Source organism: Callithrix jacchus, chromosome X (genome assembly GCF_049354715.1).
Source record: "Callithrix jacchus isolate 240 chromosome X, calJac240_pri, whole genome shotgun sequence".
In the NCBI taxonomy this organism is placed as follows: Eukaryota; Metazoa; Chordata; class Mammalia; order Primates; family Cebidae; genus Callithrix; species Callithrix jacchus.
This window is the reverse complement of record NC_133524.1, coordinates 72254222-72273737: the sequence shown is the minus strand read 5'-3', so window position 1 is coordinate 72273737 and position 19516 is coordinate 72254222. Positions and strand designations below refer to the sequence as shown.

Below are 19516 nucleotides of genomic sequence, written 5' to 3'. Positions count from 1 at the left end.
AGTGCTACTCTAGTAGCATAGGCAAGTGCTGTATGCGGAGATGGATGGAAAAATGGCTAGCTGAGATAGTAATACTTCCTTAAGACAGAAGATCTCATTGACTCCCGGAGGGTCAGTGAAATAGGAAGAGGCGTTGAGGGGGAATAGCAGTGAATTGTGACAGTAGTAAAGCACTAGGTATATTGGAGGAGGAGAGTACAGGGTGGGGGCAACCTAAGTGGATTGGTGTTGCCAAGAAAATGTTATGATTTTGTGTCACTGGGGTATGTAGTTTACTATGACCCTAAGCCCAGAATAGAAGACCAAGAGACTCCACTACCCTTAATAGCATTTTAGTCCAAATGGTCTTTTGGAATCAGTCTCTTCCAGCTTTCACTTAATAAGGAAACCTCTTTTTAATATGCAGCTTCTGCCTGAGTATCTCCAGAGAAAGGTAATTTGCTTGCTTTGAGAGACTGGTTGCATTTCAATTTTTTTGACAATTTTGCTAGATTGTTTTATTAAAAGGAAGAATTATTTGCTTCTGCATGTCTTTAACTATTGACTCTAACCCTATGGTTGTGCTCTCATTCATGTTATTCCTCTCTAAATATTTGAAGATGGTAATTGTGTCCATTTTTAGTCTTTCTCCAGGCTAAATACCTCCAGGTAATTCATCCATTCCTTTTATGATGCTCCCAGGCTTCTCACTAGTGTTTCACATACTCTACATGTAGTCTATTTTTTGTTTTTGAGATGGGGTCTCACTCTGTTGCCCAGGCTGGAGTGCAGTGGTGCAGTCTTGGCTCACAGCAATCTACGCCTCCCAGGTTCAAGCAATTCTGCCTCAGCCTCCATAGTAGCTCGGACTACAGGCATACACCACCATGCCCAGCTAATTTTTTTTTGTATTTTTTTAATAGAGACAAGGTTTCGCTGTGTTGGTCAGGCTGGTCTCAGACTCCTGACCTCAAATGATCCACCCACCTCAGCCTCCCAAAGTGCTAGGATTACAGGTGTGAGCCACCATGTCCAGCCTACTACATGTACTCTGAACAGCAGGTTTCAGTGGGGCTCTTACCTGCTTTTATTTGAACACCATGGTCTATGAAAGCAACATTTTATTCTCTTAGGTTTTGTAGCCAGGTCAAAACAGATTTTTTAATTGAGCTTGTGTTGGCTAAAAACTTGAGGTCTCTTTCATGTGAACTGCCAAGTCAGGTTCTTCCCCTACTGTGAACTTTTAGTATGGGTTATTTTAGCTTGATAGCCCTTCATAAAGTGTCCAAGGTAGGAAATTTACCATCGTTTTTATTTCAGCCCATCCTCGGAATCCATTGAGAATGCAGAATATTATTTATCATATGCATCTTCTGTGCTAACTCACAGCTTCAAGTTGTTTATGGATTTATTTACCATGTCTTGGGCAGATTCATCCAACTAGTTCATTTAAAAATGCTAAAGTTTACAGGGCTTTTTGCAAGTTAACATTGCTTCCTAATCTTTGAGGGTGGTATTCAACAACTGTGAATCTCTTTAACTGTATTGTCATCAAGCTCCTTACTACTCAAGAGTATGGTTCTAGGTTCAGCATTAACATCACCTGGAGGCTTAATAAAAATGCAGAATCTCAGGCGCTACTCCAACCTACTGAATCAGAATCTGTATTTTAACAAGATTTCCAGATGATTCCTATTACACTGATCTATATCTCTTCATACTGATAGGAAGGAAAACCACAGATCCTGTGCAGAAATCTAGTCAGTCAGCAGTGTTACCCTGATGTCCCTATCAAAGAGGTTCTTGACCCTGACTTTGAAAATAGAATTACCTGTGGAATTTAAAAAATATCCATGTCTGGCCAACCCCAGAGAAAGCCCTCAAGTAATTCATATGTGTAAGCCAAGGTTTAGAACCATCCCTATGTAAAGCAAATAAGGTTAAATAAAGTTAATCTTCTCAGGGGTTCCTTTGTATTTTTTTAAGTTATCCAGCAGTGAACTTCATTTCTTGTGAACGTATTTTCTTCTGCGTGTTTATAGTTTATCCGATAATGTATTTGAAGATTTTCCCTAGGTTTATTGTCAGGTTTTACTGCTCTGTACTTTGTAGATCTCACTTTTTTTGAAGATTGGATCATTTAGCATCTCCTATTCTCTATGACATCTCAAAAAGATTGTCATTAGAAATTATGCAGTCTTGGCTTTTGGTTTTCTTTGAAAAGTTTTTTTCCACTCTTTCCAGTTAGAAGATGATTCTCATTGTTTAATAAAATAGAAACAAAATGGAAGTTGAGTGACTCTTCCTTCAGTCTCCTGTTAATATACCTGATACACCCCCCTCCATACTCAGTACAACATCCCTTTCTTGCTTCACATTCAGTGTTTTAAATCTTTTGCATATTTTTCCAGATTTCTGTTCCTTCTGGGCTTTTACCTCCTTGATACTTTTTTCTTTCTTTGAGATGGAGTTGTATTCTTGTCGCCCAGGCTGGAGTGCATGGCATGATCTCAACTTGCTGCAGTCCCTGTCTCCCAAGTTCAAGGGATTCTCCTGCTTCAGCCTCCTGAGTGGCTGGGATTATAGGTGTGTGCCACCACGCCCAGCTTGGTCCTAGCTTATTATTATTATTATTATTTTAATAGAGACAGGGTTTCACCATGTTGACCAGGCTGGTCCCAAATTCTTGACCTCAGGTGATCCACCTGCCTCAGCCTCCCAAAGTGCTGGGATTACAGGTGTGAGCCACCACACCCAGCCCCTGACACAATTGTTAAGACTGTGTGCCACCGCTCTTAACTGTCCTTGGCATATGAGTTTTCTCTTTTCTTTGGTTCATGTTCTTCAAATGTCAGAACTTAACCAGATGTCTTTGCCTTCTTTGGAAGATTTATATTTTTCAAGCCTTGTAACCCTGCAGTTATTTTCAGAACTGTACTGCTCCTCCACAAGTGAATTTTGTCTTAACTTTCATATATTAGTGTTCAAACTACTAACTGCTTTGTTAAGTACATTAGCTAAATGTGTTCTTAGCAAATTTGAGGAATTATGGCTTTTTTTTCCTTTGTGCTTTTCTGTATTTTAAAAAATCGGCTGCCTTTACCAATTCCAATGTCAAGTTGTACTATTCAAGATAACATGTGGGAAAATTTGGCTTCCTTTTTGGTGTTTTTGTTGGGTATTTTTTTGTAATTTTTAGTACCTGGTTTTTTTTATGCATGTTTTATTTAAGCTGCTGATTTCTAGTCTCAAATTTTCAGGTATTATAAGCATTAGTCAGAAATTTCTATAGTATAATCATATTATGATTAAGCAATCTCAGTTACGAGATTAAGAAACTCCAAAAATATTATGATTTCACCCCACACACACACACATTTCTGGACATGCTCATCTTAATTAAATAAGGATAGGATAGGTCTAAGAATAATGATTTAAGGAAAACAATGGAGATCTAGGTATGCCCATGTCTAGACTAAAATTTATTTAGGCTTAGCAAGCAGGCAGGGTTTGACAAGACAGCTTCTTCATGTTTTTATATCTGGAGGAAGACTTGTCTTATTTTTCTCTTTAGGATTGATATGTGCACATTCCAGCACATCAGGTGTTATGTGTGAGTATATATGGGGTTAAGTCATAGTACCAATATAGACCATCTTTTTTCCATAAATCACATTTTCATATTGTCCTAGTCTGTTCAGGCTACTGTAATAGAGTATTATAAACTGAGTGGCTTATAAACAACAAAAATATATCTTTCACAGTTCTAGAGACTGGAAAATCCAAGATCAAGGTGCCAGCAGGTTTGACGTCTGTTGAGGGCCCACTTCCTTGTAGACAGCTGGCTTCTCACTGTAACCTCACAAGGCAGAAGGACAAAGAAACTCTCTGTGGACTGTTTTATAAAGGTGTTAATCTCATGAGGGCCCCATCCTTATGACCTAATAACTTTCCAAAAGCCCTACCTTCTAGTACTTTCACCTTGTATTAGATCTCAAGGGGGTTAGGATTTCAATGTGAATTTGAGGGGAACAGACATTTGGTCAGTAGCACATATGTTCATGGAATTTAACTGTGTCTGTAGGGAACATAAGGTGCATCTGGGGTTGTAAGGGAAAGAATCAGAGGATGAACATTTTTGTTTGGAGTCTCCCTGTATTTTAGATTGTTGGCTACCATTGTTTTTTTTTATTAGTGTGCAGTTAATTGATGAGTATGTGTGGAATGTCTGCCAATATTCTGGTTTCCTTAAATGCGTACAAGTCATGAATGACAAATAAGAAGTTTTGACTAAGTTTGTGTATTACCTAGAACAAGAGTTGGCATACTTTTTCTGTAAAAGGCCAGATGGTGTATTTTAGGCTTTGCAGGTCAAAAAGTAAAATTCAGCATGTTGTTACTTACACAAAAAAGAAACCAAATTCTCACAGTTTTTCTTGATAAAACTCAAAATGTAATAACAGTAATTGAATACAGTGTTTTGTGAGATACGTGAGGGTAACATTTTGCTTAATTGGGATTCATAGCTACTCTTCCTTATTAGTCATTTGCACATGTCCATCTATTTTTACTGACTTAAATATTTCATCTTTGAAAATGTCTTTTCATACATATAGGTATTACTATCTTAATCCACAAGTGTATGATTTTAGTAAAGCATATTCATCTTTTAGAAGATATCTATAGAATTTTCTTAGATTTTTATCTTAATTTAACTTTTTATGAAGATAGGGTCTCACCGTGTTGCCCAAGCTGGTTTGAACTTCTGGGCTCAAGTGATCCTCCCACCTTGGCCTCCGGAAGTGCTGAGATAATAGGTTTGAGCCACCACACCCAGCCAGATTATTTTAATATTTACTTTTTGGCATATTACCACTGCAGAGGTATCACTTCCAGAGGGTTAGATGGAAGCTCCTCAGTTGCATAGTTAAATGGATTTTGAAATCAGGAAATGTATTTTGTGCTTACATTGGGGTCTGCAGAACACTTCTGGAACTGTAGTTTGAGCCCAGAAAATGTATATGCTACAAATTTGTGTGGGAATGGGGCTCTCATTACTTTGACAGCAAAAGAAGTATATAAAACAGCTTGAGGCTGGGCACGGTGACTCACGCCTGTAATCTCAGCACTTTGAGAGGCCAAGGCGGATGGATCACCTGAGGTCAGGAGTTCAAGACCAGCCTGGCCAACATGACGAAACCCTGTCTCTACTAAAAATACAAAAAATTAGCTGGGAATTGTGACATACATCTGTAATCCCAGCTACTCAGGTTCAGTCAGGAGAATCGCCTGAACCCAGGAGGCGGAGGTTGCAGTGAGCCAAGATCGTGCTATTGCACTCTAGCCTGGGCAACAAGAGTGAAACTCCATCTCAAAAAAAAATGCAAAAAATAATTTGACATTACATGTGATACCAATGTTATTGTTGAAATGGCTTTACTACAATATAAGTTTTACATATAAGCATTTTTTGCTTTGTTGTTTTAGGATGGATACTTGAAGAAACATTATCAACTCTGTAGCAAACACTAATTTTCCAAGCAATTTATTATTTGATAGTAATAGAGAGCAGTTGTCATGCAGAAAAATAATCCGCCTTTGCCTTGAATATAAGAAATCACAATAAAACTTTACCAATGTTAGCCCATCAAAATGCTGTGTAGTAGAGCAAGACAAGATTTCTGACAAAAATTCATGGACCTTGGCCAGGCGCAGTGGCTCATTCCTGTAATCCCAGCTACTTGGGAAGTTGAGGCAGGAGAGTCGCTTGAACTCGGGAGGCGGAGGTTGCAGTGAGCCGAGATCGTGCCATTGCACTCCAGCATGGGCAACAAGAGTGAAACTCTGTCTCCAAAAAAAAAAGAAAGAAAGAAAATTCATGGAGCTTGAACTTAAACCAGAGTTCATAAGAGTAAAATTCGTCATTAGTGCTACTACTGGTTCAGTAATATGATAGATTGAAATATTTTCTTCAGAGCACCTGCTGATGAGTAATACAATAAATAACCATAAATGTTAAATACTTTACGTTTTCATAAACTTTGTAAATTTGTCTAACTAGGTCTTTTTCCATTCCATATATATTTTTATCATTCCAGTAGTAACATATCTCATTATGAGATTCTGCTTCAGGTTGTGTTGAATTAGAGTTTTCTCAACTTTGAAAATATTCTCACCTATAATTATTTCATGTAGACTACACATAGAGGCTACTTCTGCAGTTCAAACTCCTTGAATAATCAATACTTGGCTCTTTCAATAAACAATAACTAAGTAGTATCAGTTACATTTGTTAACAAATCAAGAGCCAAAAAGAAAACCATTCCATCATTTGCCTTATTTTTTCAGTTGATTAGTGACGCTGCTTTCAGTATTCCCAACTTTTTGGATCACTATACTCACCAAAAGTCCAATATTACATTTATTTTCTCTGGACACATTTCTTTAGCTTCTGCACCCAAACATAATTTCACGAACTCGCCATCAACAGCTTTCCTTGCTTAGCCAATAAATGAGCCACTTGGAAATTTACTTTATTGAAGCCTCATTTTTATTTTTGTGGAGAAATATTTTGTGATGATATTTCACTTTACATTTTCTAACTTTTTAAACTGTAGCTTTCCTGTGAATTGGGAGTATTGTCACTAGTGTTTTATATAGTAGTGTTCAATATATGTTATGTTTAGTATGTAGTGTCTTTTTTGCATAATCATGCATTCTTTGCCATCTAATCTGATTTTTGAAAAATCCATCCTCTACTGCACCTTTAAGCGTGACATCCAGAGTCCACTTTTCTCTTCATTTGAGATGATGAGCATGTACTCAGTTTTTTTAATGTTACAGTATGATGGCGCTTGAAATGCTGTTATAAGTTACAACTACATCACTGCAACTTAGAGTGCACAGAGCAGCAGTGCAAAGCAATGAGAGTGCCACATACAGTCTGTCACAACTTCTCAAGTCTGCCAATATAGCACAAAAGCAGCCATAGATAGCATATAAATGAATGTGTATGGCTGTATTCCAATAAAACTTTATGAACACTAAAATGTGAATTTCATTATATTTTCATATGTCATAAAATAATCTCTAAAAACCATTCTTAGTTTGCAAGGAGAATAAAAATATATAGCATGAGGCTGGGTGCAGTGGCTCACACCTGTAAAGCACTTTGGGAGGTTGAGGTAATGACACTTGAGGTCAAGAGTTGGAGACCAGACTGGCCAACATGGTGAAACCCTGTCTTTACTAACAATACAAAAATTAGCTGGGCATGGTGGTAGGTGCCTGTAATCCCAGCTACTCGGGAGGCTGAGGCAGGAGAGTCACTTGAACCCAGAAGGCAGAGGTTTCAGTGAGCCTAGATCACAGCACTGCACTCTAGCCTCAGTGACAGAGCAAGACTCCATCTCAAAAAAAAAAAAAAATGGCTGGATTTGGCCCAAGGGCTTTAGTGTGCCAGCCCTGTCTAGCTCAAAGGCTGTAGTTTGCTAACCGTTGACCTACTTTTTTTTTTGAGACAGCATTTTGCTCTGTCGCCATTCTGGAGTGCAGTGGCACGATCTCGGCTCACTGCAAACTTAATCCCGGGGGGTTTGAGTGATTCCCCTGCCTCAGCCTCCTGTGTAGCTGGGACTACAGGCATACACCACCACACCCAGCTAATTTTTTGTATTTTAGTAGAGACAGGGTTTCACCATGTTGGCCAGGATGGTCTCAATCTCCTGACCTCATGATCCGCCCACCTTGGCCTCCCAAAGTGCTGGGATTACAGGCGTGAGCCACTGTGCCTGGCCTGACCTACTCTTAATGTAACAGAGCTTTTCAGGAGTTTTTGTTAGGAAATTTCATTTGTTTGAGGTCTGAAAATCCATGGCTAGACCTACATTCTGGATTTTCACATAATTAAAACTGTCGTATAGAATACACAGTAACTTTTATGTTCAAGATTAGTCTCCTTTCTCTTTTTAGATAATTTTTCACTTGTACATCAATATGGAAAACACAGATTCTAACGACAAAGGAAGTAGTGATCAGTCTGCAGCACAGCGCAGAAGTCAGATGGACCGATTGGATCGGGAAGAAGCTTTCTATCAGTTTGTAAATAACCTGAGTGAAGAAGATTATAGGCTTATGAGAGATAACAATTTGCTAGGCACCCCAGGTATGCTTACATATATTTAAGGATTTATAAATGTAAATTGCCAATTTAAAAAATAATACTTGAACCTATTTCAAAAATCTGTTTCTTTAGCCATTATGAAATAGGATTATTTAATATCAGGGATATGGAATGACATTTATTGCTGTATCTACTACCTGATTGTATTTACTCATCTTTGAAATTACACTATATCAGAGAGATTTTTAACTTATGCATTATAATATGAATTTTTAGTGAACTGAATTGAAAGGAATGGAGCTGAATATTTTTGTTCTTAGTTGGCTTTATATGTTTAACTTACTAGATACGAATACAAGTGTGAAATAACTAATGGGAACTTAGTTTTTAGGAAAGACTTATTATATTTTATCTCTGATTTTCTGAATATGTTCCTGTTGTAATCCTCCAAAGCTAGCCTTGGATAACATAGCAATTAGAAGTTTCTGCTTAATTATTATCTTTTACCCCACTAAGTCCCATTTGATTCTAGTTAAAACTCAGTATCTGTCTTCCTCTTCATTCCCTTTAATTCTACTTACTTTGAGTAATTACTTAGGTTTTAAAAGGTAAGGTTTTAGCATTACTTTTAAGAGAAGGGGGGTTGTGTTTTGAGCCAACAATACCAGACTCGAATCAGAATGCCTTAGTTGGAGTTCTGGCTCTGCTGTTGGTGTGGCTTCTGGCAAGCCAGTCTGTCACTCAATCTGTTTCTTCATTTTAAAATGCAGACAATAATATCTACCTCTCAAAGCTACAATTCTTAAAAATTATTTATTTATTTTTGAGACAGGGTCTCATTATGTTGCCCAGGCTGGACTCAAGGGATTCTTCTACCTCAATCTTCTGAGTAGCTGGGACTACAGATGCAGTACCACTGTACACCCAGCTTAGAATTGCTTTTTTTTTTTTTTTTGAGGCGGAGTCTCACTCTATCACCCAGGCTGGAGTGCAGTGGTGCAATCTCAGCTCACTGCAACCTTCGCCTCCCGGATTCAAGCGATTCTCCTGCCTCAGCCTCCCAAGCAGCTGGGATTATAGGCGCCCACCACCATGCCTGGCTAATTTTTGTATTTTTAGTAGAGATGGGATTTCACTATGTTGGCCAGGCTGGTCTCGAAACTCCTGGCCTCCAGCGATCCACCCACCTTGGCCTCCAAAGTGGTGGAATTACAAGCATAAGCCACTGCGCCCAGCCTAGAATTACAGTTTTTATTTTCTTTTTTACTGTCTTGATCGAGTTATAAGAGTTGCAGTTTTTAAGTTAGATGTTATATGCAAAAGAACTTTGTAAATTGCTTGTAATATATTTCCAGAGAAGTGAATTTTTCCCAGGTCCTACTCATTTCTGTTTTTCTCTCAGAGAGCTGGGAGCTACTGGCTTTTGGGTTTTTTTTTTTTTTTTAAGTTTTCTCTTAACTTTTAAAAATATTTTTACAATAATCATCTTGTGTTAGATTACTGTGAGTCACTGATAAAGTATTTGATTGTCATTCCCCTAATGTCATCTTTGCCCTGTGGTATTAAATTTCAGGTGAAAGTACTGAGGAAGAGTTGCTGAGAAGACTACAGCAAATTAAAGAAGGCCCACCACCACAAAACTCAGATGAAAATAGAGGTATATTTTGGTTTTGGTGGGGAGGTGGATAGACGATGGAATGATAGGAACTTTGTAGTAGTAAATGTCAGCCAAAGTCATCCAGATTTGATACAAATTAATTTGATCCTAAGTAACTGCTCATGAAAAGAAAACTGGCATTTTCTTGGTATTTAGTGATAATATCAGCATTTTTTTTTCTGCGTTAACCTTTGTGATGTTTGTGTTAATTGGGACACCATGAGAAATGGCCTATTTAAATGTGATTTTCTTTGTTTGTTTTCTACCTCCATTGAAATGTATTCCTACTTACTTCCTTTTTTATAAATGTGAACTTTTTCACCAGCAAAAAAAAAAAAGTTGTCTAAACCCAGTGGTTCCTAATGAGATGTAATTTTGCCCCATATGGGACATTGGCAACGTCCAGAGACACTTTTGGTTGACACAACTGGGAATCTGCCACAGGCGTCTAGTGTGTAGAGGGCAGAAATGCTGCCAAACATCCTGACGTGCCTTAATGCACAACGTAGCCCCATGACAAAGAATTAACTGGCTTGAAATGTCAGTAGTGCCACTGTTGAGAAATCCTGCTCTAACCTCAGGTCTGGTGTTTCCCTCCCAGTGTCAAGTAGGGATTTTGATTGTGTAACTTCAGAGGCTACGATAATAATTTGGTTCTTGAACATGCCATTATATATGCTATCCAAAGTGCAGACTACTTATTTGATCTGATATTTAATATCATGTCCATTGAAAATCTTGGTAATACTAAGAAATATTCAAGTGCTTTTAAACCTGTAAATTTTGTTTATATTTTTGCTGTGGCTACAATAGTCCTGTATTTTGAAACAACCTCAAGTGTTATCAAAGACACATAAGTCAAAAGCCTAGAAGTAATGAAAACTTGACAAAAATGTAGCTTGAACTAAATATGACTGTTTGTTAACCACTGTTTCCTTACCTAGTTTGATTACATTAGTGTTTTGGCAGAGGGCTGAAAAAATGTCTTCTGACCATCCCACAGTGGTATGCTTAGCTCTGTATATGATAAAATACTGAAAATAGACATCCTCCAGATTCCCTTTAAAAATCAAATAATTCTCTAAATTTCTCTACTATAGTTTGCTTTTTTCAAATGGAATTAGAATATTTTTGCCAAATAAGTATAAATTTGAGCAGTGTAGTTTGTAAAAATCCGTAATTGTGAAATGTGTTCAGAATTTTTAAGGTCTTTAATGCAGAGTTTCAGAGCACTTATTATATGATTGTCCTCATTTTAGTAGTTCCTTTTTCTCCCTCTCCCCCTCCTTTCTTTTGAACAGGAGGAGACTCTTCAGATGATGTGTCTAATGGTGACTCTATAATAGACTGGCTTAACTCTGTCAGACAAACTGGAAATACAACAAGAAGTGGGCAAAGAGGAAACCAATCGTGGAGAGCAGTGAGCCGGACTAATCCAAACAGTGGTGATTTCAGATTCAGTTTAGAGATAAATGTTAACCGTAATAATGGGAGCCAAAATTCAGAGAATGAAAATGAGCCATCTGCAAGACGTTCTAGTGGAGAAAATGTGGAAAACAACAGCCAAAGGCAAGTGGAAAACCCACGATCTGAACCAACATCTGCAAGGCCATCTAGATCAGAACGAAATTCAACTGAAACATTAACAGAAGTCCCACCTACCAGAGGTCAGAGGAGGGCAAGAAGCAGGAGCCCAGACCATCGGAGAACCAGAGCAAGAGCTGAGAGAAGTAGGTCACCTCTGCATCCGATGAGTGAAATTCCACGAAGATCTCATCATAGTATCTCATCTCAGACTTTTGAACATCCATTGGTAAACGAGACAGAGGGAAGTTCTAGAACCCGGCACCATGTGACATTGAGACAGCAAATATCTGGGCCTGAGTTGCTAAGTAGAGGTCTTTTTGCAGCTTCTGGAACAAGAAATCCCTCTCAAGGAGCAGGTTCTTCAGACACAGCTGCCAGTGGTGAATCTACGGGATCAGGACAGAGACCGCCAACCATAGTCCTTGATCTTCAAGTAAGAAGAGTTCGTCCTGGAGAATATCGGCAGAGAGATAGCATAGCCAGCAGAACTCGGTCTAGGTCTCAGACGCCAAACAATACTGTCACTTATGAAAGTGAACGAGGAGGTTTTAGGCGTACATTTTCACGTTCTGAGCGGGCAGGTGTGAGAACCTATGTCAGTACCATCAGAATTCCTATCCGTAGAATCTTAAATACTGGTTTAAGTGAGACTACATCTGTTGCAATTCAGACCATGTTAAGGCAGATAATGACAGGTTTTGGTGAGTTAAGCTATTTTATGTACAGTGATAGTGACTCAGAGCCTAGTGGCTCAGTCCCAAATCGAAATACAGAAAGGTCAGAGTCACGGAGTGGGAGAGGGGGTTCTGGTGGTGGTAGTAGTTCTGGTTCCAGTTCAAGTTCCAGTTCCAGTTCAAGTTCCAGTTCAAGTTCTAGTCCTAGTTCCAGTTCCAGTGGTGAAAGTTCAGAAACTAGCTCAGATTTATTTGAAGGCAGTAATGAAGGAAGCTCATCATCAGGCTCATCAGGTGCCAGGCGAGAGGGTCGACATAGGGCCCCCGTCACATTTGATGAAAGTGGCTCTTTGCCCTTCCTTAGCTTGGCTCAGTTTTTCCTCTTAAATGAGGATGATGATGACCAACCTAGAGGACTCACCAAAGAACAGATTGACAACTTGGCAATGAGAAGTTTTGGTGAAAATGATGCATTAAAAACCTGTAGTGTTTGCATTACAGAATATACAGAAGGCAACAAACTTCGTAAACTACCTTGTTCCCATGAGTACCATGTCCACTGCATCGATCGCTGGTTATCTGAGAATTCTACCTGTCCTATTTGTCGCAGAGCAGTCTTAGCTTCTGGTAACAGAGAAAGTGTTGTGTAATTAAGATCTGAACTCTCAGCTATGTAGCTGATATAGTGATGGGCAAACAGGAATCACTTGCTTTTATGTCCACTTTTTGAGTGGTACTTAAATGTAAAGTAACAACCTGAATTGAGTCATTGCTTTCTGAAGGAATCGTTGTCCTTTCTCCAGTTTTTGTTCCAGAATAAAAGGAATATTTAAAGGAAATATTTTAAAAGCCACGTTTTAGGACCTAAAAATCTGATTTCCATACCAGTTAAATTGGTAACATCACTGTTACTGATAATTTATCATTATACTTGTTAATTTTTCCTTTGTTATCTTAAAAAAATCTGCCTTAGCAATGGCTCCTATCTGTTTCATGTTGATCTTTAAATTTTTCCACGCCATAGGAGAGAAGGGTGAAGGAAATTACCAGTTTAGACTAAGTTACAGTATGTGTCTCATAAGTAATTAAAGCTATACCATTCCCGGTTATTAGTTGACACAAATTCAGCGGCATTCTGAATATTGTTTGTTCACCTTTCAGAGTTGGTGATACTGGACATGTCAGTGTAAATAACACTAAGGTTAGGATCTAAGTGTATAACTGTCTCCTAAGCCCATCACTGTGGCACACTGTAGAGTGAGCTTATAGTTTAATTGAGATATTTATCTTGTGGAAATATTAAAAAGCCTATGCTTGTGTAAGTGAAAAAAATCACATTCATTTGTTTAAAAATGTAAAGCTATTTTGTAGAGGCTCAGTACTTTTTTCCAATGCACTGTTGTATGATTGCATTAAAAATTGTAAAGTACCATGCTTAGAACTGAGGAAACTGCTTTTTGTGAGCCAACATAGTAACAAACACACCAAACAAAGTACAAAGCTGCTTTTGTAAGTGTGTAGATGTCAAGAGCAGAACATATCTATAATATTTAATGTATGTGAACAGCTACTGTGACATGCAAAGGATAGGACAGTGCAGAATCAAAGTGCATTGAAGACCATTGGAAACTGTATAATTTAACTTGGATTTAGGCAAGAAGTGAAAGATGGGAGGAGTAAAGAAAACTCTGGAGAATTTAAAGTTTTCCTGAAGACAGTAATAATGCGGACACAAACTGGTTTCATATGGTGAGAGCAGCCACAGCAGCTTGACCTGGTATTCTACCTGAGTAGATGAAGCAAAAGATCAGCAAGTTTGGCAGAGTTTTGGTTTAAGAAAAACAAACCACTACCACCTAGCACAAGTTAAATTGATGTTTTTACAAGTCTGCTCCTCAAAAATAAAAAGCTGGAGAAAAGAGACTATAAAACCACTTTTAGCATATGAATTGCAGTTGGTACACGTGTGTGCTAATAGGAAAGTCTCGAATTTGTGGTGTTTTCGAGATTTATCATTTAAGGTACCAGTGCACACTTGATAATATTTCAGCTATCTCTAACACAGGCCTAACACCTCAAATTTAAAGAACAGTTAAAGATTAAGGGATTTTTATCCTTTTTTGAAAGTGAATCATGTTGAGTTCTTTTAAATTCAGATTTTATTGTGCTGCCCGTATTTGAAAATGAGACTGCTGGCTTGCTATCTATGGACATGCACTTTATGTTGGTTTCTTAGTAGCAAGAGTAACTTCATGAAAACCCCAGTCCTCTTGCCTAATTTCTTTTTTGAGACTAGTTGGGATTAGGATTTAAATGACTATGAAGCAGATAATTGTTCTTCTGGGAAAAGCTAACAGGCCAAAATAGGGATTGAACATGTCCTTGGCCTTTAACAGAGCAAACTAGCTACCCAGATGTAGTCAAATACTCTATAAAATAAACAAGTCTGCTGTAGGAATTGTCTGGCTACCTTCACTGTTACCAACTTAGCTGAAAAGATTATTTCAAAGCTTACTCTTTTGTGATTTCTTCTGGCTTTCCATCCTACCTAAGTATCAAGGAAATTAGCTTGTAAATATGGTAGTTGTTTACTAAGGATATGTACTGCTCTTGCAAGGAAATAATGTCCAAACAAAGCTTCACTTATTTTTTTTAATATAAGCAGATTTCACTGTTTATGGCGCTTATGTAATACATTTTATCTTTTTTAAAAAATTGTCCATGTAAAAGTCAGGATTCCTTTATATTTGTGAGCCTCCTTTTCTCCTTTCCCAAGGATGTAATCTACGGTTTTCAGACCTGCAGGGTAGTCTTGATTGGCTAAAAAAATCAATTTTCTTCTTGGCTTAAAGTATTCCATTATTATAGGGGTGTTCATTTTAAATAGTTTTAAAACAATTGCAGCACATTATAAGCATAAGAGAAAGGTATTGACAACAGGTACCTTCTAACCTCCCAAGATGTACTACTCATTTGTGAAATATTAAAGTAAGAGGTAATTCAGGCAGAATGCTGGTTATGAATGTAGGTATTGAAGCTATTCATAAACACTGGAAATAGAATTTTAAGTTTTTAGCCTTCAGTGGAATGCACATATTGGACATGTGCATGTGAACACCTTTTTCAATAGCACTCATTAATTTGCATTTGATTGTATAGAATGAATACAAGTATTTCAGTGGAATTTGCTACTTAATTTTTTATTTTGCATTGTCCATGATACTAGCGTTGTGGACATTGACGACAAGGTCATTCGTAGGTGTCAGATTACAGTGGAGAACAAAAATCATTTTTCCCCACCAACATCCAAACACCTATTCTCGAGGGAGCATTTGTTGCAAAACACTTTACATTTCATTTTCTATCTTTGCACTTTTTCTTAAGTACAGAAAACTGTCTTTAAGACTTACTTTGAACTTCATGCAGTAATAGGTACAAAGATAAACAATGTTGGGCGTTTACATCATTCAAAGCATACGGAAAAGTACCAAAACCTGAATTTTCTTGAATATCTCAGATATTTTTAAAAATTCACTTACTAGTCTGAAACCTTTGAAGTGTTTTAATTCTGAGCAGCTGACAAAGTTGAGGTTTTTTATTTGTTTATTTGTTTTTATTGAGACAGAGTCTCACTTGGTTGCCCAGGCTGAAGTGCAATGGAGCAATCTCAGATCACTGCAACCCCTGCCTCCTGGGTTCAGGCAGTTCTGCCTCAGCCTCCTGAGTAGCTGGGACTACTGGCACATGCCACCACACCTGGCTAATTTTTTATTTTTAGTAGAGTTGGGGGGTTCACCATATTGGCCAGGCTGGTCTTGAACTCTTGACCTCACTGCCTGTCTCAGCCTTTCAAAGTGCTGGTAATACAGGCGTGAGCCACCACACCTGGCCAAAGTTGAGGTTTATTAGTACTATTAGAAACAAAATAGAGCAAGTTAAGTTAAACGTTGGCAGACTTTGTATCAACAATATAGAAGATGAGCGACCTTGTTAATTTGGAATATTTGCTCTAAACATATTAGTTATACCTCAATGGTGTTAATGGAGGTGGGGATTGAGAAAAGTGTTCACATTAGTGTTGGAATGTAGTTAATTGTATAGTTCATAAGAAAATTTTTAGTACCAGGAAATAAAATATGTGTGTGTACACACACACACTTTTTAAAAACGTGATTTTTGGAATTCATCCAAACCTTAAGATTAGGAAACTGGCTGGCTGTGTTGCCTCAAGTAATGTGTCCTCCTCCCCTGGAATAACATGTCTTTTCTGTGCCAAGTGTTCTCTCCTAGTGTCAGTGTCTCAAATTATATTTATGAGGTTTATCACATAATATGCTTTGTATTTAACTACCTGCTTCCCAAGTGTCCATGACATGCAATGGGTCAAGCATCAGCCATGATTTTCAGTTATTTCCCAAAATATCCATATAATTGGGAGGTAAAGATTGCGAAATTTCTCTTAAAAGGCCGTTTTTACAGCTTGCTAAAATACGGTGGCACCTTGTGGTTGTTAATATATTTTCTTTTAAAGATTGAGAATGTTTCTATTTTTCCCCTTTTTTTCTTTGTTCTTTTGTGAACAAAAAAATATAATCTGCCTTATTTGATTTTTTTTAAGTTTTACCTTACAGGCTTCCCTGTCACATGTTTTACCATATTAAGTACATAGAAGCCATGTTTGCAGGGCACTTTTATTCTCCTAGTCTTATAAGACTATGCTGATTGTTACTTTCTGAAGTATTCTGTACCTTAGTATGCAAGATTGTTAAGACACATGTTAAAGTGTCAGGTATTTTTTTTTCCTTTAATTCTTCAGTATGTTTATAATCAATAACAGTATTGTAATTAATTGAGTTAACTAGTAAATTGTGTGCTTTTGAAAAAACATGAAAAATGTAAATTGACAACATACTTCATTTGGAAAAATGCAAGATCCGAGGAACTAGTATGTCACTTATTTATTTTTATTTTATTTTTTACTTTTTTGAGACAGGGTCTTGCTCTGTCACCCAGGCTGGAGTGCAGTGGCATGGTCACGGCTCACTACAGCCTGGACTTCTTATGCTCAGGTGATTCTCCCACCTCAGCCTTCCTAGTAACTGGGACTACAGGCATGCGCCACATTGGCTAATTTTTTGTGGAGATGGGGTTTCGCCATGTTGTCCAGGCTGGTCTTGAACTGGGCTCAGGCAATCCACCTGCCTCAGCCTCCCAAAGTCCTGGGATTATAGGCATGACCCACTGGGCCCAGCCTCACTTATTCTTAAATCAGATTTTTTATTCAACTAAAACAGCTGTTAAGTACCTGCCCTGTAAAAAATTTTAGCATTATGAGATTAAGAATTATTTTCCTTAACTGGAACAGTTCTAAGATACTTGATACTCCTCTAACAAGTGAGTGATCTCATTTAAGTAGCCCCAGTTTGTATGTTAAAGGCTACAGCATAGAATTGAGATGTTTAACAGGGTCAGAATTGTCAAGTGGTAATCACAGAACAGTTTGTATTGGTTTTGTAATTCTCATGTCTTGATCAAATCTGAAGAAAATAGGCATATCCTCTAACACTCTAAAAGTTAGTGAGATACTTAGTTTTTATTAGGATTTGTTTATTAAAGTTCCATAAGCTGCATTATGGTTAGTTGGGTTGAGTAGTAGATATCTTAAAGACATACAGTGAAGGTGAACCCTGTCATACCACGGTGCCTCTTTATTTCAAGGTTCCTCTAGAAGTTCCTCATCTTGCAGAATTATTTCAATACCAAGGTATGGTTGAACCAGCTGCCCAGCCTTAACTCTATTTAGTGCCCCATTACTAATGTTCTTTTAACTGGTTTGTATGTGTTACAACTGTCCAGTGTTTGAATTTTACCTCTTGATAGATCCATTTGTCCCTGGTGCTGCTTTTAAGGATGTAGGGCCATGTGATCAGGTATCAAGTTGAGTAGGTACGCAGTTGGCCTGGTGATGTATCTGTGCCTGTTTTGTCTTCTCCCAGGAAGAGCTACTTTGGTATAGTTCTTTACTTGGATTCATACAAAGAACAGGGCATCAATCTTGGAAAGCTTTCTGAAGTTTATAAAAACCTGAAGGGATTTGGAGGGGGAAACAATAACAAAGGCTGCCTTTATGTCTTTGGACACAAAGCACATAGATGTATGTTCTGTAAAAACTAAAGTGATTGTTACGCCAGGGCTTCCTGACCTCTGGGAGAGCCTCAGAAAAAAGCAGAGAGGAGCACAAAGTAAAGTTTATTTGGTTGGCTTGCTTTATCTGGTTTCTCATTTTCTTTCAATTTAAACCTGAATATAACACCCTTCAATATCTATCCAGCAGACTCCTGGTTGGGAAGCCCTGTATTAAATTTTGAGAATGTACACAGTTTTCTTTTGTACAGTGCTTTACACCTGCTAAAAGTTAACTTGTTTAATGCAAAACAAGACCTTGAAAGGTCAATCATATTAAAGCTGGTTTGATTATTAATAGTTATCTTTTAGGAAGAAGCTTTTTCCCTATGTAAGATGTCATATTGCAGATTTAAAATATAGACTATCAATAAAATGCATGAAGTGGTCATTTGTGCTTGATCATCTCTCCTTGGGTTTTTTTTTTTAAGGGGGAATCTGCTATAAAGGGTCTGTTGCTTCAAACCAATGTCAAATAGACTTTGTTTTTAGAATCAAATAGAATTACAGTGCAACCTTGATTTTTAATCCCCTCACTGCTATGAGTGTGGGCAGGTACTGGTTTATGTGTTATAACTTCCATTTTATCTGTGTTGTGTAGTTGAATGGCTTAATCGTTGAGTGGTAAAATAAAAGATTAAAGTATATTCCGATACAAGAATCCTGGGAAGATTTATGTGAATGACATTTCAAGTAGGCATATCTTTGTTGTTTCTTGTATTCTCGCCATTGCTCTACCCACTCCCTTACTTGCCCCCTATATATCCAAAAACTTGTAGGTGTGCCCATGTGCTTGTACTTCTGTCTTCCATTTCTGTCTTTAACCTCTTAAACTTACATTGCTCAAGCCACTAACATGTCCTTGTTTCAAGTAAATTATCACATTGTGATAGCTGGTGAATTTTATTATACTTTCATTTCCTCTGGTGCCTGCAGAGCTATCTCTCATTGGCATCATAACTCAGTTTCTCAGGATAGTTTTGATGTGGTCAGCTCTTTATCTCATGGCCTTTCCAGGGTTTTATGTTTAGTGTCATTCATGATTGTATTATTTGAAACTCAATACCACCACCAAAAAGTTTGTGCTCTAGACAATGAAGCCAAAGCACAGGCATCTTAGGCCAGTGAAAAGGATCCAGACAAATTAGTCAAGCTTGGTGGTGCACGGCTGTGGTCCCAGCTACTCGGGAGGCTGAGGTGGTAGAATCACTTGAGCCCGGGAGGTCAGGGCTGCAGTGAGCTGTGATCACGCTGTTGCACTCAAGCCTGGGTGACAAAAAGAAACCCTGTCTTTAAAAAAAAAAAAGGCCCCAG

The 19516-nt window shown here is 37.9% G+C and overlaps 1 protein-coding gene across 6 annotated transcripts in view; it reads left to right on the top strand.

The window, feature by feature from the left end:
* RLIM (ring finger protein, LIM domain interacting) overlaps positions 1-18593 on the top strand; it is a 29023-nt gene extending 10430 nt beyond the window's left edge. For all 6 annotated transcript variants that reach the window (XM_002763014.7, XM_008989510.5, XM_054251510.2 and 3 more), the window contains 3 exons: positions 7951-8143; positions 9675-9758; positions 11060-18593. In XM_002763014.7, the coding sequence (XP_002763060.1) occupies positions 7975-8143; positions 9675-9758; positions 11060-12669 (1863 nt within the window). In that variant the 5' untranslated portion in view covers positions 7951-7974 and the 3' untranslated portion in view covers positions 12670-18593. The remainder of the gene's footprint in view (positions 1-7950; positions 8144-9674; positions 9759-11059) is intronic.
* Positions 18594-19516: the final 923 nt, after the last annotated feature.